Genomic DNA, 27,308 nt, shown 5'->3' with positions numbered 1-27,308 from the left:
CCTCACCTGGTTTGGGAGGAGAGGCCGAGAACAAGGGGAAGAGAGGAGGAAGGAGGGAGAGAGGCAGCCGAACAACCCCGGCAGCTCGCCGGAGGGCCAGTTGTCCACCAGTGCCAGCTCCTGCAGCCTCGTGCTCGCCGGAAACTGGTCTACGGCACTGACGACACACTGACAAGTAGGCCCCACCGTATGCCACGTCAACAAAAACAATGGGAAATATGGTCTATATTTTCATGGAACCAATTTTTCACGGTTTTGAAGGTTTGAGGGGGTCAGAAATAATTTCTGGTATTGGAGATTATGGGTGTCATGTAGACTCGGTGTAAACTTGAGGGACGGCAAATGGACTTATTCTTAGAATGACTAGAGCGTGGGCCTTCCCCGACTTGGATCGCAACTACTGGTGTCGTTGCCCTTATTTGTGGCCAACGAGAGGTATATGTAGTATCCGGTTCGGCGGTTGCCATCTCGGCAAAGTCAGATCACGGCGTATAGATTGACGTAAGCTGATTCGGCAGAGAACAGAAGACGTATCATGTATATATATGGACGTTGGAAAATAAGAAATCGCTTACTGCATACGATTATGCCGGTAGCTAAAACAGAGCAAGAATAGAGGCCGTCACACGGCCGGGCTCGTCAAAACCGAGCTACGGTTGCCGGTTGGGGCAGGCCCGGGATGTCTCCAACCATGTCAACGCAATTATACAAGTGCAAATCGCAACGCAGAATTCGGTTAAGTTATAACCAAGCAAGAGACGTCACTAGAAGCAGCTCTGCAAACGGCCACGGAGGGAGAACACACATCACGAACACCTAACACTAACAGATCGAACTCCTCTTTTACCGCGGCTGCGCACGATTCCCGGACGCGCACACACCGAACTCACTTCGACGAGGCGAGTTTCTGCCTCGCGATGGATCTATCGCGGCGACGTTAACAAACACGCGCGTACGTAGTCGCGCACGACGCCGCCGCATTAGGCGGCGTAGTTCACGGTGGATCGGTAGGTCGACCCGGCCTGCCACCCGGAGGGGATGACGTTGTTGGCGACGAGCACCTTGCCGGAGCCCGAGGTGAGCCGGATCGAGAACGGCGGGCTCAGCGGCTTCCCGGTGTTGGAGTTGAGGCGCCAGGTGGCGCCCCACGACTGCTGCATCGCCTTCCACCCGCCGCCGCCGCGGGCCTCCATGATGTGCATCGCGGCGAGGTCGCCGTCGCCGTTCGCGTACTGGACCAGGATGGCGAGGTAGTACGGGTTGGAGCCCGCGTCCACCTTGAAGGCCACGTTCATGGCAAACCTGCACGGCACCCTGCAGGCAAAAGTAAAAATTCAGTAAAAATCTGCACTTGTACATTGCAGAGTGGACCAGAACTCCAGAAATAATTTTGCAAATTCAATGGCGGGGCACCTCTTATACTGGATCTTGAGGACTCCGGCGGAGCGGAGGCGGTCGCCCATGCCACGGTTGGCCATGGCGCCGAAGGCGGTGCCGCTCATGTCGAAGTGCGCCGCCTCGTTCAGGCATACCCCTCCAGGGCAGGAGTCGGTGATCACGACGGTCACTGGGCGGCCGGAGCACGCCCGGTTGCCGGTGCACTTAATCTGTACATCTAATTTAGTTAGGAATGCTCCACGTCCCATGCATTTGACTGGTAAAACATACAAATACACTACTGACTTGGTAGCATGAGCCGCAGCCTTTGCCATTCTTGAAGAGGGAGGGCCCGCCGGCGGCGATCATCGACGAGAACGGGCGCTGCCCGACGGCGCTCTGGTAACCGCACGCGCCGCCTGCATTTGGATTAATTAACCAACATGGCAACGTGAGTACTTGAGGTCAAATACGCACATGCATGCAGTTTTCATACTACCACTTGACAACGACTTAATTACCTTCGCTGCCGTCGCCTTGCGGGCCGCCGTACCACGTCGCGCCGCCGGAGGACCAACCGTAGCCTCTGCCCAGCGACATGGTGCTCCGTCTGCCGGCAGTGTAGTTCTGCTCGTAGCCAGAGACGGGGAGTGACAGTATCGGTAGCGCCACTAGGACGGCAAAAACGAAAGTGCCCCGGCTAACCATTGCTACTTTCTTGTTGGGCAATCGGTTAGCTAGCTGGGATTGTTAAGCGGAGATTGCTCGGTGATTTTTAAGATGATTTGATTTGGTTGGTATTTATAGGGAAGATTAGCGGTCACAAACGTGGTAGCAAATTATGTGTACCCAAGCATTATTGAGGTGAACGTGGCAACTTGAATTTGTACATGTGTTGATGTGTATGTCAACTATGTGTGTGTGGGATCGAAGAGTATACTTGTGGACTTTACGGAGGTCCTTGCATGAAGGAGGTGATCACGCAGCCGCAAGGGTTTGGATAAACTATTCTCACAAGGTAGTTGTGTTGGTTAGAAACGCTTTGAAAATTCGCAATTTGATATTCGTCTTGTGTCATCCGTACGTTTGTCAAATGGCTACTCCATAATGTGTACGACTTGAGCGTGAGCTGTACGTGCGCAACGTGCCTAGCAAAGTAGCGAGTATCATGCCCGGCCACTCGAATGTTTGTACATATGGTACATATATAGTTCCTTTTTCTTTTGGAGAAATATATATAGTTCTTTTAGAGGAGAATGTTGTATAGTAACACTTAGTGGCAGCAATTCAATCGAACTAGCTGGGTAGCCTGCGCAATTGCGCGGCTAGCACCCATACAAAATTATCTATTTTAATATGATTTATTCAAAATTTGTTAAATAGCTATCTCATTGTCTTAAGACTTTGAAAGACCAAACCTTATCATTCTCGTGTTTTTAATTATATAGTTTTTAAAAGTCACACCAATTACTACCCCTTATGTCATCTTCTTCTTTATTTGCTTGCTCGATCTACCACTATTTCTATTCATACTTCTTGGAACCTTGAAAAAATGGATTTTATAGTTTTTAGAGTTTATTGTCACGTTGGGTTTTATTTTTATAATTTCTAGATGTCTCGTCAAACGTTGCCATTATACTCCTCTACGGCCCATCAACTATCTCATCTCTTTATTGTCATTGAGATTTTAAAAATCGAACATAATTATCGTTTTGGCTCATTTTTACTTTCTAGAAGTCCCACCAAACCGTCAGCGGCTTTGCCATTGTACTCCTCTACGGCTCGCCCGCTGCCTCCCTTCTTTATTGTCATTGAGATTTTAGAATCGAACATGATTATCATTGTTTTTTTTTACTTTTTAGAAGTTCCGAACCTTTAAAAATTAGACTTGTAGTTTCATTTTTTATAATTTTGAGAAGCCCCATCAAACGATGCCACTATGCCCCTCTACAGCTCGTCCGCCGCCTACTCTTTATTGTCCTCGTGATTCTAAAAGTCGAACATAACTATCGTTGGAATTCATTTTTTATTTTCTAGAAGTAACGTCGACGGCTCTGCAACTATACTCTTATACGCCCCACCCGCTGCTTCTCCTTTTTATTGTCATTGAGATTTTAAAAATCGAATATGATTATCAATGGGGTTTGTTGTTTTTACTTTCTAGAAGTCCCGGCAACCGCCTTACTCATTTGCTTCGCGGCCTACCTGACGTCCCTCCTTCGCGGCAATTGTGTTTTATTAACAATTTTTATATGTCATATCAACCGCCACTACTCTACTCCTTTACAGGCCTGTTACTTAACTTATCTCGTCATGTGTTTTAGATGGTCTTTTCTTTCAATAATCTTTATTTTTATCAAAAAATTGAGTTACTTATAAATTGTATTCCTAATTGAAATCTTATTTTTCCTTTTCAAATTTCAGAAATTTTTTAAAAAAATTAGTTAATACCGTATTGTGTTCTTTTAATGTTTTAATTTCAGATTTTATTTTATTTTTATTTCGAATTTTAATTAATCTCATATTGGGTTCTTATATGGAAACTTCTTTCAATATTGCTAATTTTTAATTCCGAATTTCAGCTATTTTTAAATTGCATTTCTAATTGGACTCTATTTTCTTTTCTAATTTTTTATTTTATTTTATTTTTATTTCGAATTTGTATTAATCTCGTATTGGGTTCTTATATGGAAACTTATTTCAATATTGCTTATTTTTAATTCCGAATTTCAGCTATTTTTAAATTGTATTTCTACTTGGACTCTCCTTTCCTTTTTCTAATTTTGGATTTTATTTTATTTTTATTTCGAATTTTGATTAATCTCGTATTGGGTTCTTATATGGACTCTTCTTTTAATATTCATTGTGATTCTAAAAATCGAACATAACTATCGTTGGAATTCATTTTTTATTTTCTAGAAGTCCCGTCAACCGTCGGCGGCTCTGCAACTATACTCTTATGCATCCCGCGCACCGCTTCTCCTTTTTACTGCCATTGAGATTTTACAAATCGAATATTACTATCAATGGTTTTTTTTTACTTTCTAGAAGTTCCGGCAACCGCCTTACTTGTTTGCTTCACGGTCTGCTTGACGTCCCTCAATTTAATTGTCATTAGGATTCTATTTGATGTTTTATTAACAATTTTTATATGTCGTATCAACTATCAACCGCCACCACTCTACTTCTTTATAGGCTTTATAGGCTTGTTACTTAATTTATCTCGTCATGTGTTTTAGATGGTCTTTTCTTTCAATAGTCTTTATTTTTATCACAAATTTTAGTTATTTATAAATTGTATTCCTAATTGAAATCTTATTTTTCTTTTTCTAATTTCAGAATTTATTTTTTTTAAAAAAATTAGTTAATACCGTGTTGTGTTCTTTTAATGTTTTTATTTTTTATTTTCAATTTCAGTTGTTTCAACATTGTATTCCTACTTGAACTCTCTTTTAATTTTTCTAATTTTGGATATTATTTTATTTTTTATTTAAAATTTTAATTAATCTCGTATTGGGTTCTTATATGGATTCTTCTTTCAATATTGCTTATTTTTAATTCCGAATTTCAGCTAATTTTAAATTGTATTCCTACTTGAAATCTTCTTTTATTTTCTTTTGCTAACTTTGGATTTATTTTTATTTTTATTCTAAATTTTAATTAATCTCGTATTGGGTTCTTATATGGACTCTTCTTTTAATATTCCTTATTTTTAATTCCGAATTTCAGCTATTTTTAAATTGTATTTCTACTTGGACTCTCCTTTCCTTTTCTAATTTTGTATTTTCTTTTACTTTTATCTCGAATTTTGATTAATCTCGTATTGGGTTCTTATATGGAAACTTCTTTCAATATTGCTTTTTTTAATTCCGAATTTCAGCTATTTTTAAATTGTATTCCTACTTGGACTCTCATTTCCTTTTCTAATTTTAGATTGTATTTTATTTTTATTTCAAATTTTGGTTAATCTCGTATTGGGTTCTTATATGGAAACTTCTTTCAATATTGCTTATTTTTAATTCCGAATTTCAGCTATTTTTAGATTATACTTCTACTTAGACTCTCCTTTTCTTTTTTTTCTTTTTCTCCGATTAATGTGGAAATTTTTAGCCCCCACAGTGAACATGATGCCTTTTTTTCGAGCTGTCTTAATAATATAACTAGCTGGGTGGCCCGCACAATTGCGCGGCTAGCACCCAAACAAAATCATATATTTTTTTAATGTATGATTTTACTTAAAATTTATTAAATATCTATCTCATTGTCTTAAGACTTTGAAAGACCAAACCTTATCATCATCGTGTTTCTAATAATATAGTTTTTAAAAGTCACACCAGTTGCTACCCCTTATGTCTCAGCTTCTTCTTTATTTGATTGCTCGATCTACCACTATTTCTATTAATTCTTATTGGAACCTTTAAAAATTGGATTTTATAGTTTTTAGAGTTTATTGTCACGTTGGGTTTCATTTTTATAATTTCTAGATGTCCCGTCAAACGTTGCTATTATACTCCTCTACGACACGTCCACTGTCTTATCTCTTTATTGTCATTGAGAATTTAAAAATCGAACATAATTATCGTTTTAAGTTCATTTTTACTTTTTAAAAGTCCCGCCAAACCGTTAGCGGCTTTGCCATTGTAATCCTCTACGGCTCGCCCGCTGCATCCCATCTTTATTTCATTTTGATTTTAAAATCGAACATGATTATCATTGTTTTTTTACTTTTCAGAAGTTCCGAACCTTTAAAAATTGGACTTGTAGTTTTATTTTTAATAATTTTTAGAAGTGCCACCAAACGATATCACTGTGTCCCTGATCTACAGCCCGTCTGTCACCTACTCTTTATTGTCATTGTGATTCTAAATTTTATTTTTACTTTCTAGAAGTCCCGGCAACCGCCTTACTCGTTTGCTTCACGGCCTCCCTGACGTCTCTCCTTTTAATCGTCATTAGGACTCTATTTGGTGTTTTATTACCAATTTTTATATGTCATATCAACCGCCACCACTCTACTCCTTTATAGGCATGTTACTTAATATATCTCGTCATATATTTTAGATGGTCTTTTATTTTAATAATCTTTATTTTTATCAAAATATTTAGTTATTTATAAATTGTATTCCTAATTGAAATCTTATTTTTCTTGTTCTAATTTTAGAATTTTTTTTAAAAAATTATTTAATACCGTATTGTGTTATTTTAATTTTTTTATTTTTTATTTTCAATTTCAGTTGTTTCAAAATTGTATTGCTACTTGAACTCTCTTTTATTGTTTTCTAACTTTGGATATTATTTTGTTTTTTATTCTAAATTTTATTGCTTCACGGCCTCCCTGACGTCTCTCCTTTTAATCGTCATTAGGATTCTATTTGGTGTTTTATTAACAATTTTTATATGTCATATCAACCGCCACCACTCTACTCCTTTATAGGCATGTTACTTAATATATCTCGTCATGTGTTTTAGATGGTCTTTTATTTTAATAATCTTTATTTTTATCAAAAATTTTAGTTATTTATAAATTGTATTCCTAATTGAAATCTTATTTTTCTTTTTCTAATTTTAGAAAAAAATTTAAAAAAAATGTTTAATACTGTATTGTGTTATTTTAATGTTTTTATTTTTTATTTTCAATTTCAGTTGTTTCAAAATTGTATTCCTACTTGAACTCTCTTTTATTGTTTTCTAACTTTGGATATTATTTTATTTTTTATTCTAAATTTTAATTAATCTTGTATTGGGTTCTTATATAGATTCTTTTTTCAGTATGCTTATTTTTAATTCCGAATTTCAGCTAATTTTAAATTGTATTCCTACTTGAACTCTTCTTTTATTTTCTTTTTCTAATTTTATATTTATTTATTTTTATTCCGAATTTTACTTAATCTCGTATTGGATTCTTATATGGATTCTTCTTTTAATATTTCTTATTTTTAATTCCGAATTTCAGCTATTTTTAAATTGTATTCCTACTTGGACTCTTATTTGCTTTTCTAATTTGTGATTTTATTTTATTTTTATTTTAAATTTTGATTAATCTCGTATTGGGTTCTTATATGGAAACTTCTTTCAATATTGCTTATTTTTAATTTCGAATTTCAGCTATTTTTAAATTTTATTTCTATTTGGACTCTCATTTCCTTTTCTAATTTTTGATTTTATTTTATTTTTATTTCGATTTTTGATTAATCACATATTGGGTTCCTATATGGACTCCTCTTTCCATATTGCATATTTTTAATTCCGAATTTCAGCTATTTTTAATTGTATTTCTACGTTGACTCTTCTTTTCTTTTTCTCCGATTAATGTAGGATTTTCTAGCCCCCACGGCGAACGTGGTGCCTTCGTTTCGAGCTGTCTTAATAATAGATAGATAGATACATAGATAGTCTATGATGAGGGCTGTATGATAGTATAAGTTATTTTCCGATAAGGAAATGGGCCGTTTACCGCGAGAAGTTGGTGTGGGCCCGGCTGCAGGCCCAATCCCCCCGAATCTCGCGCCGCGTAGTGAGCTGAGAGCGTTGCTGTTCCCCTCGACACAGACCGTCACGCCGGCACGCACGTAATCCTCCTCTACACCAACCGAATCGTTGCCGCGCACCCACGCACGCACGCACGCAATCGGCAATCCCCACGAGAAATTCCCCGGAGCGATCGCTAAACGTGCGGTGCACATAGGCAGGGAGGGTGACGAAACGGGCGTGTGGTCTCATCTTAACGTATTGGATATTTTGGGTCGCGGAATCGCTGGAATATCCCGTGCAACGCGCCGTTGATAGCGAAGCTCCTGCTCCAACCGCGCGGGCGGGCAGGCGGACGTGGGAGGCAACGCTGTTCGCCTGTTCGGGCCGAGGAGATCATCATGCAGTGATCAGACGACGGCTGATCGCGCAGGGGGGCGCACGTCGTCCCGTGAAAACAACAGCCGCGCCCGCGCGTCTCTATCTGGGCATATCACATCGTCTTCCACCGATGGGCTCTTCTTCTCCTACGCCGCCGATCATGTAGTCGACGCCACGGTGGGGGTGGTGTGTGTATGGTGGTGGTTGGGGGGGGGGGGGGGGGGGGGGGGCGCTGCCGTCGGCGAGATTAGCGGAAAGTTGTTGTGATAGCAGGCCGGTTGACGTAGATAGAGAGCGGCCTAGGCCCAACACAAATTTGCTGCGCTTTGGGAGGAGCGAATTGGGCTTTCGTCCTATACGGGCTGGAATCAACTATCCCAGCCCACCTTGGATAATCCGAATTGTTGGAAGCTTCGGCCTAAGGAATAAGTTCATCTAAGGTCCCTTAATTTACACCGAATCCGATTTTCATCCTTTAACCCCAAAACCAGATATAATTTGTCCATGAACCGTCAAAACCGGTGCAAACAAGGTCCCTCGGCGGTTTGGAAGGCGGTTTTGACTGACATGGTGCCTACGTGGCTGGTTTGACTAGGTCTTCATCCCACGTGGCGCTGACGTGGCAATTATATCTTGGAAAAAATAAAAAAACGGTGGGCCCACATGTCAGCTACACACAAAAAATAACTACAAAATGGTGGGGCCCACGTAGGCCCCACATGTCATCCTCACTTCTCCCTTCTTCCTCTCCCCTCTCTTTTCTTCCTTTGCGCCGGCTGCATCAGGGACGCGTTCGACGCCGCCATGAACAGGACGAACAGGCCGCTCTGCGAGCTCCGCAAGAACGTCCTGCTCTACTACGACTGCTTCCAGCTCCTATTCTCCGACGTGGACTTTGTCTCCAGGTACGGCAACAAGCCGGAGTAGCCGCTGAACAACACCAACGTGGTGGACACCTTCATCGCCGGCAGGTTCCGGGAGCACGTCGCGGTGCTGCTGAACGCTACCGTGCACGATGGTGTACGCTTTGGTGCAGTGCACCCGCGACATGAATTTTATTTTATTTTTTTCAAATGTTCACCATATCCTGATTAATTTGTTTCTCTTGCTTGGTTGCTACATGATTTTGGTCGTGCTGCAGAACAATCGGGTTCTGGTGTCCCCTCCGGCGTTGTCCTCCACCTCGGCGTCGCCCTCCGCTCTCGGCTCCAGGAGGCCGTCGGTGATGGGGAAGCGACGACGCCGGCTTTGGTGAAGCAACAAGACAACACGAGCTCGTGGCTCGCCATGGCTTTAGCTCCTTCGTTCCTCTTCCCCTTTCCTATACGCGTGCCCCGGGGGGAGTGAGGCGCGGGGACGGCGGCGGCTCCGGGACACGGAGCAGAGGGGCGCGGCGGCGGGCGAGCGGAGTCGTCAACGCCCGCCTCCCCCGCAGCAGCGTCCGGCGCCGGCCGAACCTGTCCCTCCTGGCCGACCGTTGCACGACCCCACGTGAGCTCGCCGTCGTCCACGCCGCCATGCTCGTCTCCGGCCGCCTCACCGACGACGCCGCCTTCTCGCCGCCTATGCCGTGCTCTCCCCTTCCGACGCCGTGCTCCGCCTCTTCGCCACGAGCCACGAGCGGCGGCCGGAATTCCATGCGAAGCGCCGTCGCAACAAGCTCTGCCGCCTCGTGCTGGCTGTTGCGTCGGTGTAGAGGCGGCGCAGGGGAAGGAGGATGGAGGCGGTGGTCCGGCGAGGAGGAGCCTGGCAACTGAGGCGGCGGCGGCGCGGTTGCCGAGGTCGCCGCCTCGCAGCCTCGCTTGCCTACGGGAAGAAGATGAAGAAAAGGGAGAGGGAAGAAAGGGGGTGTGAGGATGACATGTGGGCCCACAGATTTTATTATTTTTCTGAGATATAATTGCCACGTCTACGTCGCGTCAGCGCCATGTCAATGCCACGTGAGACGGAGACCTAGTCAAACTATCCACGTAGGCGCCATGTCAGCCAAAACCGCCTTCCAAACCACCGAGGGACCTCGTTTACCCCGGTTTTAACAGTTCAGGGACCGTTTGTATCTGGTTTTGGGGTTTAAGGACGAAAATCGGATTCGGTGTAAAATTAAGGGACCTTAGATGAACTTATTCCTCGGCCTAAACCCAAAACTGCCCCCATACTTTCCAAGGCCTGGGCACCGAATGGTATGGGACCATTTTAGGTGCAGTCTGCCAAACTGGTGTCTAGTGGGGATGTCCACTCGCTGTTTGCATGTCACTCAAATATAAAAAATTAAAAAGATTATAAAGATATATTAACATGTGTTATATGATATATCACTCTATAAACATGCAAGTTCAAATTCAACCTACACATCTCGTAACAAAAAAATAAATTTAACTTTGAATATGCGTTACTAGTTGTAGTTTAATTTATTTTTTTTTGTTGCGAGATGTATAAGTTGAATTTGAACTTGCATATTTATGAAGTGATATAACACATGTTAATACATTTTTTTATTTTTTAATTTTTTTCTTAATCATTTAAGTGACATGTAAATAAGGAGGGATAAAATAGTTTCATGTTGCATGCCGAGAGACATGTATGCACAGTCAAGACACAACAACACAATGCGAATATGTTCATATATAGCACGTTTATAAGCACTGGTCGGCTCTGTTCTGATACAAACAATACACACAGTAAACACGTATAACGATAATCATTGACACGTACTGCGGCGAGGAGGGGAGAACTAGTAAATCATCTGCGCCTCCGCCTCTGCATCTCGCCGTTATTAATTTCACACTTACGACAAACCTGTAGCCCTGTAGCACACATCGTTGTTGCACCAACGAATAACCGATCTAACATATGCCTGCAGACTGCAGACACATGCATGCAGCAAGCATGCAAGTCGAGATATTGCTTGCGATCGTTAGAAGTTCACCGTCGATATGTACGACATGCCGGGCTTCCACCCGGAAGGGATGACGTTGCTGGCGACGAGCGTCTTGCCGGAGCTGGACGTGAGGCGGATGGAGAACGGCGCCTGCAGTGCCGAGCCGGCGTTCAGCTTCCAGACGGCGCCCCACGACTGCTGCATCTGCGTCCAGGCGGCGCCGGCGCCGGTCTGCATGAGCTCCACGCCGGAGAGGTCACCGTCTCCGTTCTCGTACTTGACGAGCACGGCGAAGTAGTTGGGGTTCGAGCCGGCGTCCACGACGAAGGTGAGCTTCACTCCGCCCCAGTTGCACGGCACGCTGTACACACATCACGTGCGTTCGATCGGATCGTTTGAAAGAAACCAACACGAGAAGAAGAATTGAAGGACAGTTGCATGCATGGAGGTTATAGCTGAAGCAGTGCATGTGCCCCGGTGACCGGTGGTCCATGCGTGGTGATAAGAGAAGATGAGTGAAGCCGTGATAACTGCAAGTGTTCTGCTGCTTGGCCGACTTTTGGCCATTGCTGCTGCAGCAATTTTTGCACGGAAGTGAAAGATGCTCGCTTACCGGTTGTACTGGATTTGGAGGACGCCGGCGGCGCGCAGCTGGTCGGCCTGGCCGGGGTTCGCCATGGCACCGAACGCCGTGCCGCTCAGGTCGAAGTGGACCGGCTCGCTGAGGCACGGGCCTCCGGGGCACTCGTCGGTGAGGACGACAGTCACCGGGTTGCCCGAGCAAGCGCTATTTCCAGTGCATTTCACCTGAAACATTATATTGTTGATTTCCAATGTTAGATGCAATACAGGCATATACTCCCCCCTTCCCTAAATGTTTGACGCCGTTGACTTTTTTAAATATGTTTGACCGTTCGTCTTATTCAAAAACTTTTGTGAAATGTGTAAAACTATATGTATACGTAAAAGTATACTTAACAATAAATCAAATGATAGGAAAAGAATTAATAATTACTTAAATTTTTTTGAATAAGACGAACGGTCAAATATTTTTTAAAAAATCAACGGCGTCAAATATATTGGGACGGAGGGAGTACATGTATGTGCACTGACTTAATTATACTAGATATATATTCTGATCTGTCGGTATATATGTACCTGGTAGCAAGAGCCGCAGCCCAAGCCAGACTTGTAGATGGAAGGACTGCCGGCGGCGATCATAGACGAGAACGGTGCCTGGAAGACGGCACCCTGGTACCCACATGCACCACCTGTACACACAGATATTGCACTGTTAAGACATGACATACATAGGCATGAATTTTCTTTTCGAAGAAACTCTCATCTGATGACAACGTATTTACCATCACTTCCGGCGCCATTTGCAGCGCCATACCACGTAGCTCCGCCATTGGACCAGCTGGAGAGCTTGCGGTGGAACTCGATGGAAGCGCAAGGGCGTGGAAGCATAGTGACAGCGGCAATGACAACGAAGGTCGACAAAATCAGCTGGAACCTGGAAGCCATGGCTGCTATACCTGCTTAGCTAAACTTGCTAGGATTGTTGTTGCTTTGCAAGGATTTGGAAGATGCAAGCAAATGAGTCGATGAGAGGTGGTGTGGGCTGTGTGTGAGGTAGCTAGGGAAAGGAGGTGATCTATTTATAGGCAGCAGACGATGGGTTTGTGTGGGCATATCCCTCCGTGCATGCATGCGTATGCAGACAAATCGCTCTGCTTGCTTGCTCTGTTGGATAGTTCCATATCCATGCTAATGCACATGGCTAGGGTCAACATGTTTAAGTACAGTCGAAAAGTAATTAGCTATTTACGTAGTAGTAGGCCGGTCCTTTTGTGTGTAGTTCACTTGTCCAATCCTCAATTCGATCGGTATCGGGACCATGGCAGTTTTACCGGTATTATTACTAGCTTTCAGTTTCTGCCTGCCTGGCTAGATCTGGCAAGCTAGTGAATGAAGCCATACCATTTGGCTGGAGCCCATCTTTGGTTAACAAACTCGTGAATGTAGCATACATGCTATGTGTCATTGCACCCTGAACCTCCAGGGCGGCATGCATGAGAGAAAGGTGCTAATACAATTAATGTGCATAGCTTGTGTTAATCTGCAACAGAGGGTAACTGTACATGATTATAATTTGTGCATAACATTGTCAATAACTTGCTGGACGACGACGCTTACGTTTGCGAATCCTGCCTACTACTATTGGCAAAATGGAAAGTCAAAAGTGCACAGGAGATTGGCCGTTATTTCGGTTGATCACTGCACGCCCGCACGCCCGCGCGCGTGATGCGATGGTGACCGCTTAAGCTTGCGCATCCCGAGACGTCTCCCCTAGCCTCGCTCTCACCACACCAGCTTCATTCTTCCTCCTCCCGGGTCAACCGATCGACCGTTTCATCCCCGGCCGCATCCCCAAATCCGCCAATCTCGTCCCCGTCAACTCTCCTGACGAGCGAGCGCACCGTCGGCTCCCGCGAGCAAACACCGTGATTCGGGGCAGCTTTGCCGGGCCATGGCCTCCCGGGCTACGGCTCTCTACATCAGCGAGAATTAGGCGGTCGTACGTACGCCATCGGCGGCCAACATGTGCGCTTGGCCGGCGGGAGGGCGGGCGAGCTCCGGGTGCCACGCGTGAATGTAGGTAGGCTGCACACAGTGGATCGGCTGGTGGCAACGACTTGGCGTTGGCGATCGATGTGCAATGCATATGCATGAAAGTGTGTGGGATGACGAAAGGCACGGTTGCATGTAACTTGCACGAGTCGTCGTGCAGTGTTAACTGCGGGGGATAGCTGTTTTGAGTACTGTGGTCGCGTCAAAAATCGATGGAGTGCCCGGGTGGCTAATTTTGTCCGCCTTGATTTCTGCCATTAACCCGAGGATCCCGCCATCCCCGGTGAATCTGCACGGCACGTATGGCATGACGTAATCACAGGTGTGAACCGGCCTGCTCTGAAGGGCCTTCCATTCTAGCCCATTAACATTTAACCTCCCCAGGCCGAAACAGGAGCTTTGGGGCCTAAGCCTACCAGGGGTTTTTCCGTACTGGCTTCACTGCGTTCCCAGCATATCCATTGGCTGGAGGTAATTTTGGTTTACTTCCAGCTGGTAAATGTAGCAAACGCAGCACAGTAGAGTTCACAGACATGTTGCCTCACTCTCAAAATAAACCAATCTAAAATTGAAAAATTGAATGTGACAAACTCATATAAATGTTATATCTAGATAGGACTTTATTCAGATTTATTTCGTCAAATCATACCCTAGATTCGCTTATTTCGGAATTAAGGGAGATCACAACATGAACCAACGCAGCATGAATTCCATGTGAAATTAGTCCTCATTTTGAAAACATAGTATCTTTACCGCAACAGTATGCAAGAGGTCCTCGTTTTAAAAACAGAGCAGCTTTGCCCGCAACAGTCTTAGAGAGTAAACCGTGACGGTCGTTCCAAAATAGCATTAAACACAATACGGATACACATTCACCCGGAACTCCTTGGTACAATATCCTAAGTGAATGTCTAATTAAAGACAGAAACAAAAAACTTACAAACATTCTAGGGGTCTATCACAACCATCACACATAGCAGATCACTCGTGATCACAAAAATGAGTGTCAATGCTTGTTACTCTTCGTTCCCGCTCTCTTCCTTCGTAAGTTTGATCATGTCATCAATCCTCAGGATAGTAATGGCCGCCTCAGTGGCAAACTGCAAGGGAAAAAAAAAGGAAATGGCGTAAGGGCCTCAGATTTCAGTCAAACATCATGATAAGACCTATGCTAAGTATACCAACCTGAATAATCTTTACTTTACTCATTGCTGGCTCAATGACACCATATTCAAGGTTGTTGCGAATGATACCTTTTGAAAGGTCAAGACCCATGCTGCAGCAAACAGAAGTGAATTTACTGGTTACTCTATTGATAAATTACACACATTCAGGAACACATTAACTTCTTCCTTTTAATAGATGGCTGACTAACATTAACTATATGTTTAATGCCAAGTATCGCGAAACTACAGATTTAATAATAAAATTATCACAAAACAACAGATTTTGGGGTTCAAATCATTAGCACTAATGGTATGTCTGAGTTATCAACGTCCAAGTTTTGTGATTAAATTGACATTAAACCTGTAGTTTTGGGGTAATTTTATTATTAAATCTGTAGTTTTGCAATACTTGGCATCAGACATATAGTTTTGTGATAAATTTATTGTTAAATATATAGTTTTGTGATACATCACCTAAATCTGTAGTTTTCCGATAATTTGCTCAAGTATTTGTAGCTTTGTGAAATTTACTCTATAACATAATATCTCTAGAATTGTCCCAAAAGTTCATCAAAAAAGAATTTGGAGAGCTTTTCAAAGATCTAGAACATACTATATGTACAAGATAAAAGAACCACATCTTATTCAGATAACAACGAAGACATGTTCTGTAATTACCTTGAAAAGTGTTGCTTATCAGCCTTTGTTTGAGCAGTATGATGATATGCCCTAAGCTTTGCTACAAGCTCAGTTGCATCTTTTGCAGCATTGACAGAAAGAACCTGACATCACAAGGTCACACTTCACATTAATATTTTATGTCATCCAGTATGTAAACACATAGAACACAAGTGATCAAACCTTTGGAATGATTAACAAAGATTCCGCGAATTCAGCAATGGCCAACTGTTCCCTGGACCCAAGGGTTGTAGCAAGATTCTCCAAGTATACAGACAATGCAGCTTCAACTGCACCACCACCAGCAACAACCTGCATGATACATACATGTTTAAAGCGCCACCAAAGTTACAATGCCAGAACTACATTCACGGCTAATATGAAGTATACACTGCCAACATTGTTCTGTGGATGGAATGCAGGCATAAATGACTGAAACAAGTGACAACACAGATAGAATTGCACCAAGTGGCTCAGTTGTGAAAATTTTAACTGCTTTGGTTGATTTGGTTTGCAAAAGCATGGAAGCTATCCTCTGAAGAAATATAATGGCAAACATGGTCATTTGGCATTGTACAGCATAAGCAATTGACAAAAGAATAATGATGGGGCACTAAATACAACTAATCAACATGTTAGTGTCTAATCAAAGGTCTCACGTGGTAACAGGACAACAGTAGTGCTCAAATGAAAAAAAAAGAAATTTTTTTCTTACTCTCCCAAAAATCTTAATATAACAGTGAACTTTATATATTCAACTGCAGGGAACCAACATGTTAAGGAACAGAAGCAAAAGGTTATACCATATTGGATTCCAGCGTTCTCTTCACAATGCACAATGCATCATGCAATGATCTGTCAATCTCATCTAGCATGAAGTCATTTGCGCCTCTAAGTATAATTGAGACCTGCATAAAAGAAATGCAGGCGTGATTCCCCTAAACTCTTGCTGGTTTTGTTATACAAAATATAAGATTTGCATTGGAATTGAAAAGTACATACAGCGCTGGTGTTCTTTGTTCCTTTCACCAAAATTACATCATCATCAGCAATTCTTTCCTCAACAACTTCATCAGCATGTCCAAGGAACGATGAATCGAATGTCTCTTCACCTTCCATATCAGCAAATGTAGATACCTGCAATTTACTACCAAATTAGGACAGCACCAAACAGTTTGTGTAGCATTAATATTAGGACTAGAAGCAACAAACTTAAGACTAAAATTACAGTGGTATCGCAAGGGAAGTTGCTTCATCATTTATTAATTCTATTAGTCATCTGCACAATTATGTATTCCAATGTTGTTACAACTCGATAAACAAAAGGTGAGGCATACCATAGTTGCACCAGTAGCCTTGGCAACATGGCGCAAATCCTCCTTACGCACACGCCTTACAGCAATTGCTCCAGCCTCAACGAAGTACTGAAATGATATTCCATTGAACAGTCATAAAGCAGATTTAAAGACAGTAGCCAGGAATCATCAACATCATACATATACAAAGATTAACACACAAACACCACATGAACCAAGTAGCTCTTTCAAAATAATCAAAACCAATTCAATAATGAAACAGCTCTCTTCAGAGTAAAAAGAAGTCTAACTAAAATTATGAAACAGAAGCTCAGTTTGGACAACCAAAAAGATTCAATGATTGAAGAAGTTTCCTGAGGAAATTGATAATGAATACCCCACAAACACCCACGCTCAATCAACATCAACACAATACCGTCCATGTACTAGTATTCAATCAATAACAGAGCTCTTACCAGTCCAACCGAAGTCAATAGATTATATTTAGGTAATAAAAGAATGTTTCTACTTGAATAAAACATACCTTCAGTGACATATCATCAATTCCCTTAGTGGTCAGTACAACATTAGCACCAGCCTTCAGAATTTTCTCAATTCGCTCCTTTGTTATGTCAGATTCTCTGCCATGAAAAGTAAGATTATGGTTTACAATTGGAGACCATAAATTATAATAGAATTATGTGTGGATCCAACCACATTCCACAAAACAATAGAAATAAAAAAAACACAATAAAAATATAAAAAAAATAAAATGTGCAAATCAGATAAAAGAGAACACCCCAATTGTTGACTCATTAAGTATACAAAACAAATGAATCAGAATGCGTTGGAAAAAGTAAATGCACATACCTCTGACGAATTTTCTCAAGTTCCCTTGGATCAGTTACAAGGACTTGAACACCCAATTGCATTTTTGTCTTCTGAAGGTTAAAATCAAGACATGCAATTCTTGCCGGGGTTACTCTAGTAGGCATTCCTTGAGCTGCACGGCCTGTGTTTAGTGCATACCCATTCAGCAGGTAACTGTCCTTGGCACTTTTACCATGGGCTTTCAAAATATTAATGCTCTGCAGATCAGATGAGCTATAGTTACCAGCAAATTTCTGTCGATTTTGTTAATATAAAAATCAAAAAATGGTTATTGCAAAGTACTTTTAGAGAAATAACTTGAATGCCATGTCCATACATGAATGGTTATTGGTTAACAAGAAAGTCAATGACATAACAGCATATAATTAAGGTAGAAGTTAAACTTTATTAGCTCTCAAGGTGTCCAATATGTTATACATAACCAGGAGAAAAGAACAAAGGTCACATATAGCAAAGCTCACAAACAAGTGTAATACTCTACAATTTCCAAACAATAATAGAGGCTACAGAAAGAGAACAATCAGTGAAGCACAAGTGCACAATTCAATATATCTCATTCAGTGTATTGCAATTGCACACAACAAAGTTTTGCTTTGATGTATAACAAGAATCACAAGCATGTAACTCACCTTGATAGGATACTTCACTTCTCCCTTAGCGTTTGTGGTCTTCACAGCTTGGACTGCATCGACAACCTATTAAACAACAGCCATGTTAATTATACAGCACAGTTTGAAGGAAAGCTTACAGAAAGTGAATTAAAGCACTAGCATTTGGCTACGGAGATGCCTAACTGTCAGATAGAGACTTAACAGTGAAGCATTATAGCATGCTACGACATTGGAAAGAAATAAATTGGACTGCCTATATATACAGATATAGAGTATCAACTAAATATTTATTTAAATTTAACAAGTATCACTAAAATCAAACTTACAGCTGAAAATACAAATGTATATATATGGCAATAGGAACTTACCAGATTTGCGAAGAAATCACTGTCACTATTAATCAGCTTCGAGGACATGCTTGTCTTCGCACAGTTTATAAGAGAATCCTTTCCAAGTTTATCAACCTGAAAATGTTGATAGATACTAGTGTCAGGTGTCAAGAAGTAATCTGCTGCTATTCATTAAGCAGATAGTATTCTCTTACCTTGACAGCCAACTTTTCTTCAACATATTTGCAAGCTTCACGCATAGCAAGCTGGTAGTAAATGATGGTAAAACATGTTAAGCAATGTGGGTTTGCAGCTGGAACATTCATTTTAAATCTGAAATTGTACTGCAGCTGAATTATGAAGTGCAAAACTCACCCTGTAGCCACTGATAATAGATGTCGGATGGATTTTGTTTCTCACAAGATCATTGCCCCGCTGGTAAAAAGAAAAAAAGAGTGTCATAAATGCATATTTAGAATGGTAGGCAAATACATAGGGAAGAAAAGACTGACATGAAAGCTCCATTTCATTACCTTTAGCAATTCTGCGGCTATTATCACAACAGATGTCGTTCCATCTCCCACCTCTCTGTCTTGAAGCTCAGCCAACTCAACAAGAACCTAACAATAACAAGACCAAAAAACAACTAAGCACAAAACAACAAACAGGGGAAAAAGGAGATGGCACCTTTAAGCTGCCTGACATCACCTTTGCTGCTGGATGCTCGACTTCCAACATCCTCAAAATGGTTGCTCCATCATTTGTTATGGTAACATCACCAATATCATCCACAAGCATCTACAAGAAGGATATGCTCAATTAGCTCATTCCAGCCAACCTTTTGGAATTATCAGGGATTGGTGTGGTGCAGAACTGATCTAAGTCTAACTTCATTAATCCTGATTAGGTTTAGTGATACTGATGCACATACTGTTGTAATTTCATGATTTCATAAAAAGTTTAGTGATACTGATAGTTATTTCGAGCACATAACAACATTAGCCGCACACATATTACACTGTTGAATCAGTAAGCGACTGAACTACATCTGGATCCCAATGAGCAGCTCATAAAGGAGAAAATACGTCATTCTAAGTAGCGGATCACACAATTTTGAAACCTACAAGTTCGCATCCTTCACACACAGTAACAATTTATGCGCAACCAAGTAGATCAAATCGCAAGGTACAAACCTTGTCGAGCCCCACGGGCCCAAGCGAGGACTTAACGATGTTGGCCACCGCCTGGCACGCCACCACTGCAATCAGAGAAGGAAATCAAATCCCCGCGTCCGGACGGCGAGTCGTGCCACTAGATCTTACAAAAACCCGCCGCGACTCCACGGAATCTGGCGGCGGGGAAGGGCTTGCAGGAGGGGGAGAGACGAGTTACCGTTTTGCGTGCGGACGTCCTGGCCGGACTGGCGCTCGCCGAGGATGTCGGGGGTCTGGGCGGTGATCGCCATGGCGACGACGACGGCGGCGGCGGCGAGGCGAAAACTGTGGAGGCAGCACTGGAGAGTTCGAGGCGGGGGTCGGCGCCTGCAATGGGGGGTTTTGCTGGAGGAGCCGCGGGGGTTAGGGTTCGATGCGGTTGTGAAATGGACCTTGGACTTGATGGGCCTTGATGAGCCCAGCCCATTATACCGGCCCAAACTCCTCACGAAGGCAACGCGAGCTCGCCTCCCCTTCCCCCCGTCACCGCCACCACCCAAACCAAATCCTCGCCCATGGCGCCACTAGTCTCCCACGCGAAAATTCTCGCGCCGATTCCGAGGGGCAACCGCCGCCTCGCCCCCGCGCCCCCTGCCGCCGGCGGCTTCCTCCGCGCCCTCTTCCCCTCACGGCGCTCCCGCCCTCCGCCAGAGAAGGACGAGCTCCTCCGCCTCATCGCCGACCAACGCCGCGGCCTCGACACCCAGTCCGACCCCTCCCGCCTCGCCGACATCGTCTCCTGCATCGACGCCCTCGCCGCCGCTGCTCCCGGATCCGATACCGTTTCCGATGCCGACAAGCTTTCCGGTACGTGGCGGCTCCTCTGGACCACCGAGCATGAGCAGCTCTTCATCGTGCGCAACGCCCCCTTCTTCCGCACCGCCGCCGGTGATGTGCTCCAGGTAATCGACGTCCCCGGTGGCGCCCTCAACAACGTGATCACCTTCCCGCCCTCTGGCGCGTTCGTCGTGAACGGCTCCATCGAGATCCAGCCGCCCCAGCGAGTCAATTTTAGGCAGGCTTCCTCCAGCTTTTTGTTTAGGCTTAACATAATCATCTGTTCTTTCCAAAAAGAAGACATCATCATCTGTTGTTTCATCAGCTTGTGGTAATTAGAGCAACTGCTGATTGTTTTATTTTATGTTTGCTTGTTGCAGGTTTACACGCGCTATGTTGAGAGGGAGCAATTGGGAGGTCCCGTTTCCGCCCTTTGGGAAAGGATGGTGAGTGGAAGATATTCTTCAATTGGTAGTATCATGCACTTCACTCGAATAATCTTACAAGTTGAGTTCCAATGAAATAGCAAAAACAAAGGAGACAGAAATAATTGTGGAAGCATAGCACGAGATATTGTGCATTGTTTGCAACAATTTTCAAGGAATGAAATCGTATGTGGCATTCATGGATTGATATTGTGTTCACGTAATCGTAAACCATTTCATTAAATCAAATACATTACTCTCGCAGTCATAATTATTTTAGGTAAGATAAGAATTGGTCAAACTTTTAAAATTTTGACCATAAATTATTGGTCAAATGCTTAGTTTAAAAGCCAAAAAAGGGGTATACTTAGATTTGACTCAAAAATATATATATCATAAATTTATTCTAATCTAAAATTAATCATCCGAGTTTTAAAAGTTTAACCGAATCTTGTCCTAAGTGTCAAATATGTATGACCAGAAATAGTTTTTGGAACTGTGCTGCATAATCAACAATTTATAAGTCTAGCAAACTTTTCATTTTTGTTACTAGATGACCAAATCATCATCTACAAGGGCTTTCCTTTCCCACCTCCATTTTCAGGGATGGTGTATATGTTTTCTTCACCTGATCAGTAGAGAGTGAATGTAAATAAAGCTGGACTGGAAACACATTTTTACCAGTTAGGTCTTTGACATTTGTTCAGTTTATCAGTTCTGTTTCGTTTTATCAGTTTCTGGTTTGACACCATCTATTTGGAAATTTGGCTTGTATGTGTTAGGTCTTTTGACATTTACATAATATATGCCTCTACTTTCAGGTTTGACACTGTCTATTTGGATGATGACATCCGCGTAGCAAAGGACATACGAGGGGACTATTTAGTTGTTGAACGCGCTCCATATTCATGGAATGGATAATTGTTAAAATTCAAAGTTGATTGAATGCATAGCCAGTCTTGTGATGTGCCTTGTGAATATAAGAAGCAGATTGTCAGAGCCTTGTGCTTTCTCAGCAAAGTGTTAACCATTCGTGCTATGACATTTCTTTTCCTAGACAATACTATGTTCTCCCGGAATTAGATGGTAAGTTTGATTAGTAATGCATGTGCAGCAAGGTTCTTCTTCCAAGGAATTGTCTAGGTTAAATAATACCTAGGTATCCCCTATGTGAGAGAACACAAACTTGCCAAGTATTTGATGTGCTTTTGGACATATGAAAAAGATGCTGCCCATTACGGTGAACTACGTTAGCGAACTTGACAGCATATTGTTATGGCCCACGATATCAAGAGCCATGATGGAATTGTTGACAGTTTCAGTACCTTTTGTTAGTATTGTTTTGCCTGTTGCTTCCAGCTTTAAGTAGTAGTTTTTCACATTGAAGCAAGTTCTCAGCAAATCAGGTCAATGAATGCCATCATCTGATTAAGATAGTAAACTATGTATGGTCTTGCTTTATCTGTATCAGGGTTCCTTTTCCTTTTATACTCATGAGGAGTCAATGAGATCAAATCCAACTTTGCTTTGGGAAAAGTAGCATTGTAGTGTCGCAAGCTTAATGATATGAAACATTAGATTCAGTTTCTGTAACCACTTACCCATGATTTCTAATTCTAGGGGTTTCAGATACAGTGTTATGTTTCATTCCATCTATCAATTGACCACTGAAGATCAGATCAACTTTTTGCAGGGATCGGACTCTATCCTTCTACTGCCCCCTTGGAATGCTGGCAGGATTTGTAGTGCAATGAGAAGAGAAATTCAATTTGCCATGTCTGAATTTTCCTGGTTATTTTTGTTTGCTCGTTTCTTTATCTAGGAAAAATTCTGCTCAATACCTGGTTTAATTTTTGCTGCATCGTCAATGCTCCCTGTCATTTAAGAAAAGTAAGTGAAAAGGTATCTATGTGATAGATTGATTGAACATCACTACTTCTCCATGATATTCCAGGCCTGAACAGAAGCACTGAAGCAAAATACTTTTGAAATGCTTTCGTTGGTCCTACTGTTGAACTGAATAGAAAGTTCTCCTTTCAACAGCTTGTTTCAAGTGTCTAGTCTGATAATTGCTTCCTTGTACTAGACTACTGCAGGTTCTAGTCGCAGTCGAACAACATATGGTGAGGCTTTAGGAGGACAGGTTGGACCATGGCCCTGGGCCAGACTACATTGTGTGATGTTGGGCAGTTTGTGTACGCTACGTGTGAACTCATCAGCTCATCACGAACCAGCATAGAATTATTTTTCTTAGTTTGCTTTTGTTTGTTTGGATACCATTTCCTTCACCTTGAGATATTTGGTTAAGGTGGATTGAACTTAGTAATGAAGCAATTCTTTTGTAATAGCAGGCCCTCCCTGACCAAGTACTGGAGCCACTTCAAAGGATAGAAGGCAAAGGCTCCCCATGTGAAAAAGGACGCTCCATGACCCTGCCATGTGTGGTCATCTGCGATTTGGTGTCCCATGGACAGTGATGCACTGATTCCACCCTTCGAGTCTTAAAAGCAATCCAAGGTTAGTTTACATACCTTTTGCAGCTTAGAAATACTGAGGATAAAACGAAGATAGTATATCGTACACACTGCTGGTCTATAGATGATCTGCTGTTGGCCACAAACCTTTGCGTGACACTTAATTTGGTGGAGTAGTATTTTTATCTTACTGGTATCCTTATATATATTTCTGAATAAACTAGTATACAATGGACAAAGTCAGTTGATGTTTCCAAAGAAAAGCTTGTGCCGACATCAATTAATCATTTTAAAGTTGCAAAAGGAGCTATAATGCTTGAGCATATCTGGAAAAGTATGATTAAAGTATGCATCCATACAAATCAACCACAATATATTCAAGATTGAGGATATTTGAACAACATTTGTAGCTTGTGCATGTTTATCGGGAGCAGAATTATTAGTTTCTCTCTTTTTTTTTTTTTTGAGACCGAAGGTAGCCATTTGAATATATTAAAGAGAAAAGCTAAAAAACAAAGTGCATACCCAAGCACCACACGCTAACCACACAAGCACAAACCACTGAGAGTTTGGAGCCTAACACCAAAACGATCCCCACTAAACGTGACCAATCACAGTAAGATCTACGCCAACAACACCAAAACAAGACCGGCTTCACTCCGCCTCCTCATGCAGAGGTGGTTTTCGCTGAGCTCTTTGGCCTCGCAGCCACCTTCCCATCTTGCCGCTAGCTTACCATCGGCATGCTCCAGCGGCGGCGAGGTGGAAGAGGGGTGGAGATGTGGCGGCACGGGTGGCTAGAATTTCGCCCCGAGCCGCCCACGCGAGGACGACACAGGGGAGGGAGTAGTAGATTACTAGCAGCAACCATTTTTTCTTTTTTATATTAGTTCTTTAGGAATGTGAGCAGGATTATTAGTTTTTCTGTTTTTAGATGAGGATCATTACTCGTTTTTCAGGAACGTGTTCACAGCTTTTCTTTCTTTTCTTTTTCTTTATTTTTTTTTGCATGCAATACGGATATGTTCGTCAGAGCGAATGGTGTCATCCTATAATCCGTGCTGCAAATTCAATGATCCAGTTACTCTAGAGACGGAAGGCACGCGTCATAGTATCATACTCCGTACTTTGTTTACACTGTCTCTATACTCTGATAGACGAAAGGCACACAGCACACTGGCATATCGTTATCCTCTGTCAGTATAGTACAGTAAAGCAACAGCCGTTCGGCACTGCAAATCTACTACTATCGTAGGAGTATACTGTATGTGGATTGGATAGATGTACATAATGAGATGGAACAGCTTTGCGTTTTGCAGCCGCCCGGATGGTAGCCAGCAGTCCAGCACCAAGAGCTCCAAGACACGGCGGACCGAGCCAGCCGGAGGGAGGGGATGATTGAGACAGCGGCCTCTGCGGCGACGACAGTGGATCGTGAGCAGATTTATCCTGCCACGAGATAAGTACATTGTACTACTGTTTTAAAATATAGCTATTTTTAGCATAGTACTTTGTTCTAAAATAAAGCTATTTCTTCATCTATATTCTCAATCAATCACAACAATTCTTCTGCATTTACTTTTTCTTTTCAATCAATCGTACACTTTCTCTAATCATTATCCCTAATTTTTTAATACCCGTGCTAACTTAAAAATGTTTATATTTTAGGATAGAGGAAATAGTAGCAGATAGGTGCGGCTGCTGCATGCTATGCTATGCACCCCTGCGCAAATGCGTGTCTCTCCAATGATCCATCTATCCGCATCCGTCTCCATCCGCGGCGGCGACTGGGGGAGCATGGCGTGGCACGGCAAGGGGGCCGGCCGACCGGCGTGGCTGTCGTACCCCCCAAGAAAGGGAAATAAAATCCAAACTGGCAGCGGCAGCAGCAGCGGCAGGATCGGATCGGAGCGGCCATCCATCTATCGTCGCCACGCTCGCTGAGTCAGGTCCGTGATGATATGATATGATCGGGCCCCCGGCCCGGGGTCTCTCCGCCCTTTTCCTTTCCTTCCTTTTCTCTATGCTGTTTATTGTGGGAACTGGCCAGCGGCAGCCGCAGTGGTGGTCCTGGTACTTGCGCACGTACAGCCACTAGCTTTCCCTGCAGCAGCCACCCACTGCACCTGCTGCTCTCTCTCTTCCCCTCTCCCTGCCCATGTCCATCCCGCTTTGGGCTACCATCTCCCCGCTTTTCCATCGCCACAATCATGACCGCACGTTGCCACCTAATTACGCCTTGGATCACCTCCAAATTAATCGCCCTTAATGTGCTCTCTTTTTCAATGCTCTAGGGTCTGTTCACTTTGATGTTAAAAAAATCTTACCAAATATTAGTATAGTTGCCACAGAATTTCTTATGTAGTTATTAAAATTTGACAGCAAACTAAATGTAGCCATTTTTTTTGATAACTTTACCAAAACTTGTTAAGATTGAAAATTGCATCAAAGTGAACTTTGATACGCTGATACGCTACGGCTGGTGGCTCTCGTAAGCTGGATGGCCCCAGCTTTAATTAGATCGAGACGAGTAAACCGGTTAGAGTATGTTCTTATCAGGTTATCTGCTAAACAGGTTTCAATTCTGAAGTATCGTACGAGAAGTTGGAGATCTCTAATTAGCTAGCTACTACTCCTTTCATAAAAAAACAAATTTGAAGGGATATAACATAACTTAATAGTGCAATGAACATCTAGATTGGTTTTTTAGATAAAAGAGTAGCTAAGAACCTAATTAATCTGAAACAGGAGTAGCTCCCCGTTTTTAGGCACACGGGACCATGATATCCTCCCCTGTCTAGGACGTCGACGCGGTTCAAGACGAGGATCGATCAATAGTACACCCGTCAATAATGTCATGTACGTACGGCTTATGCCTACTCCCTCTGTCCCAAAAAAGAAAAATCCTGGGTTTCCGTGCACAACGTTTGACCATACATCTTATTTAAAAAAATTATGAAAAAAATTAAAAAGACAAGTCACGCATAAAGTATTAATCATGTTTTATCATCTATCAACAATGGAAATACTAATTATAAAAAAGTTTCATATAAAACGAACAGTCAAATGTTAGACACGGAAATCAAGGGTTTGTCTTTTTTGGATGGAGGGAGTACGTTAAGTACGTACTCACGCAGGCTAGCAAGTACCTACTCCCTCTATCTTTAAAAAAAAACCAAACTCGTACTAGGATGGGACTCGTCCTAAAAAATCTAGTACGATGTTGGTTTTTTTGGACGAAAAGAGTACGTATAACATAACAGTGACTCGCCCGTACTTGTTTTGTCATAGTACCAGGAGATATACCTCGTTTATTTACATATTATTTAAATATTTTTTAAAAAGAAAATGTATTGATATGTAATATTACCATACATGTTACAATTTAACTTCTATGTGTAAAAATAAATAGATTGTAGCTAATTAACGCATATTCAGTCAAATTTGTTTTTTTATTACAACATGTAAAAATTAAATTTAATCTTACATATTTGTGGAGTGATTTATCACACTAATTTATCTTATTAGAAAATAAAATAAATTTGTAACTGCTCCATCCGTCTCAAAATAAATCAACTTATAGAATTTAAACTTTATCCCAAAATAAATTAACTTCTACCTTCTTATTTACTTTGGTTCACAATGAAATAAGAGAATTTCTTCCATACCCCTGAAATTTTAGCCGATCCCTTCTATTTTCCTGAATTTTC

The 27,308-nt window shown here is 42.3% G+C and overlaps 4 protein-coding genes across 4 annotated transcripts; 1 reads left to right on the top strand and 3 right to left on the bottom strand.

Annotated features, from left to right (window-relative positions):
• Positions 1-874: 874 nt before the first annotated feature.
• Positions 875-2,137, bottom strand: LOC127769601 (expansin-B5). The gene is made up of 4 exons (XM_052295200.1): positions 1,899-2,137; positions 1,684-1,796; positions 1,414-1,607; positions 875-1,314 (listed from the first exon to the last, which is right to left on the bottom strand). The coding sequence occupies exons 1-4, from the start codon at positions 2,083-2,085 to the stop codon at positions 981-983; spliced, it is 828 nt and encodes a 275-aa protein (XP_052151160.1). The 5' UTR covers positions 2,086-2,137; the 3' UTR covers positions 875-980.
• Positions 2,138-10,839: 8,702 nt separating this feature from the next.
• Positions 10,840-12,721, bottom strand: LOC127769602 (expansin-B15). Its single transcript, XM_052295201.1, has 4 exons — positions 12,469-12,721; positions 12,263-12,375; positions 11,718-11,911; positions 10,840-11,465 (listed from the first exon to the last, which is right to left on the bottom strand). Exons 1-4 carry the CDS (start codon positions 12,629-12,631, stop codon positions 11,141-11,143), a joined length of 795 nt encoding a protein of 264 aa, XP_052151161.1. The 5' UTR covers positions 12,632-12,721; the 3' UTR covers positions 10,840-11,140.
• A 1,761-nt stretch (positions 12,722-14,482) lies between these two features.
• LOC127770476 (T-complex protein 1 subunit alpha) lies at positions 14,483-20,275 on the bottom strand. The gene is made up of 17 exons (XM_052296210.1): positions 20,101-20,275; positions 19,902-19,966; positions 19,417-19,506; positions 19,242-19,328; positions 19,084-19,143; positions 18,924-18,974; positions 18,748-18,843; positions 18,398-18,463; positions 17,748-17,965; positions 17,422-17,518; positions 16,920-17,006; positions 16,585-16,719; positions 16,386-16,490; positions 15,766-15,894; positions 15,583-15,686; positions 14,924-15,014; positions 14,483-14,838 (listed from the first exon to the last, which is right to left on the bottom strand). The coding sequence occupies exons 1-17, from the start codon at positions 20,171-20,173 to the stop codon at positions 14,755-14,757; spliced, it is 1,638 nt and encodes a 545-aa protein (XP_052152170.1). The 5' UTR covers positions 20,174-20,275; the 3' UTR covers positions 14,483-14,754.
• Positions 20,276-20,392: 117 nt separating this feature from the next.
• On the top strand, positions 20,393-22,377 carry LOC127770477 (probable plastid-lipid-associated protein 11, chloroplastic). The gene is made up of 3 exons (XM_052296211.1): positions 20,393-20,937; positions 21,080-21,145; positions 21,946-22,377. Exons 1-3 carry the CDS (start codon positions 20,438-20,440, stop codon positions 22,043-22,045), a joined length of 666 nt encoding a protein of 221 aa, XP_052152171.1. The 5' UTR covers positions 20,393-20,437; the 3' UTR covers positions 22,046-22,377.
• Positions 22,378-27,308: the final 4,931 nt, after the last annotated feature.

The sequence above is a fragment of the Oryza glaberrima genome, chromosome 4 (assembly GCF_000147395.1).
Source record: "Oryza glaberrima chromosome 4, OglaRS2, whole genome shotgun sequence".
NCBI lineage: Eukaryota > Viridiplantae > Streptophyta > Magnoliopsida > Poales > Poaceae > Oryza > Oryza glaberrima.
Note: the sequence above shows the minus strand (reverse complement) of the source record. Positions and strands in the feature narration are given on the sequence as shown.

What these genes read in the sequence shown, in the direction of transcription:
- LOC127769601 (XM_052295200.1), bottom strand. Translation starts at nt 2,085, where the DNA reads ATGGTTAGCCGGGGCACTTTCGTTTTTGCCGTCCTAGTGGCGCTACCG. An exon ending in GCAAGGCGACGGCAGCGAAG is followed by an intron (nt 1,797 to 1,898) that starts GTAATTAAGTCG and finishes ATCCAAATGCAG; the next exon opens with GCGGCGCGTGCGGTTACCAG. An exon ending in GCTGCGGCTCATGCTACCAA is followed by an intron (nt 1,608 to 1,683) that starts GTCAGTAGTGTA and finishes TTAGATGTACAG; the next exon opens with ATTAAGTGCACCGGCAACCG.
- LOC127769602 (XM_052295201.1), bottom strand. Translation starts at nt 12,631, where the DNA reads ATGGCTTCCAGGTTCCAGCTGATTTTGTCGACCTTCGTTGTCATTGCC. An exon ending in AAATGGCGCCGGAAGTGATG is followed by an intron (nt 12,376 to 12,468) that starts GTAAATACGTTG and finishes CTGTGTGTACAG; the next exon opens with GTGGTGCATGTGGGTACCAG. An exon ending in GCTGCGGCTCTTGCTACCAG is followed by an intron (nt 11,912 to 12,262) that starts GTACATATATAC and finishes ATAATGTTTCAG; the next exon opens with GTGAAATGCACTGGAAATAG.
- LOC127770476 (XM_052296210.1), bottom strand. Translation starts at nt 20,173, where the DNA reads ATGGCGATCACCGCCCAGACCCCCGACATCCTCGGCGAGCGCCAGTCC. An exon ending in CTATTATCAGTGGCTACAGG is followed by an intron (nt 18,975 to 19,083) that starts GTGAGTTTTGCA and finishes ATTTACTACCAG; the next exon opens with CTTGCTATGCGTGAAGCTTG. An exon ending in CTTGAGAAAATTCGTCAGAG is followed by an intron (nt 17,519 to 17,747) that starts GTATGTGCATTT and finishes TTTTCATGGCAG; the next exon opens with AGAATCTGACATAACAAAGG.
- LOC127770477 (XM_052296211.1), top strand. Translation starts at nt 20,438, where the DNA reads ATGGCGCCACTAGTCTCCCACGCGAAAATTCTCGCGCCGATTCCGAGG. An exon ending in CCCCAGCGAGTCAATTTTAG is followed by an intron (nt 20,938 to 21,079) that starts GCAGGCTTCCTC and finishes TGCTTGTTGCAG; the next exon opens with GTTTACACGCGCTATGTTGA. An exon ending in CCGCCCTTTGGGAAAGGATG is followed by an intron (nt 21,146 to 21,945) that starts GTGAGTGGAAGA and finishes CTCTACTTTCAG; the next exon opens with GTTTGACACTGTCTATTTGG.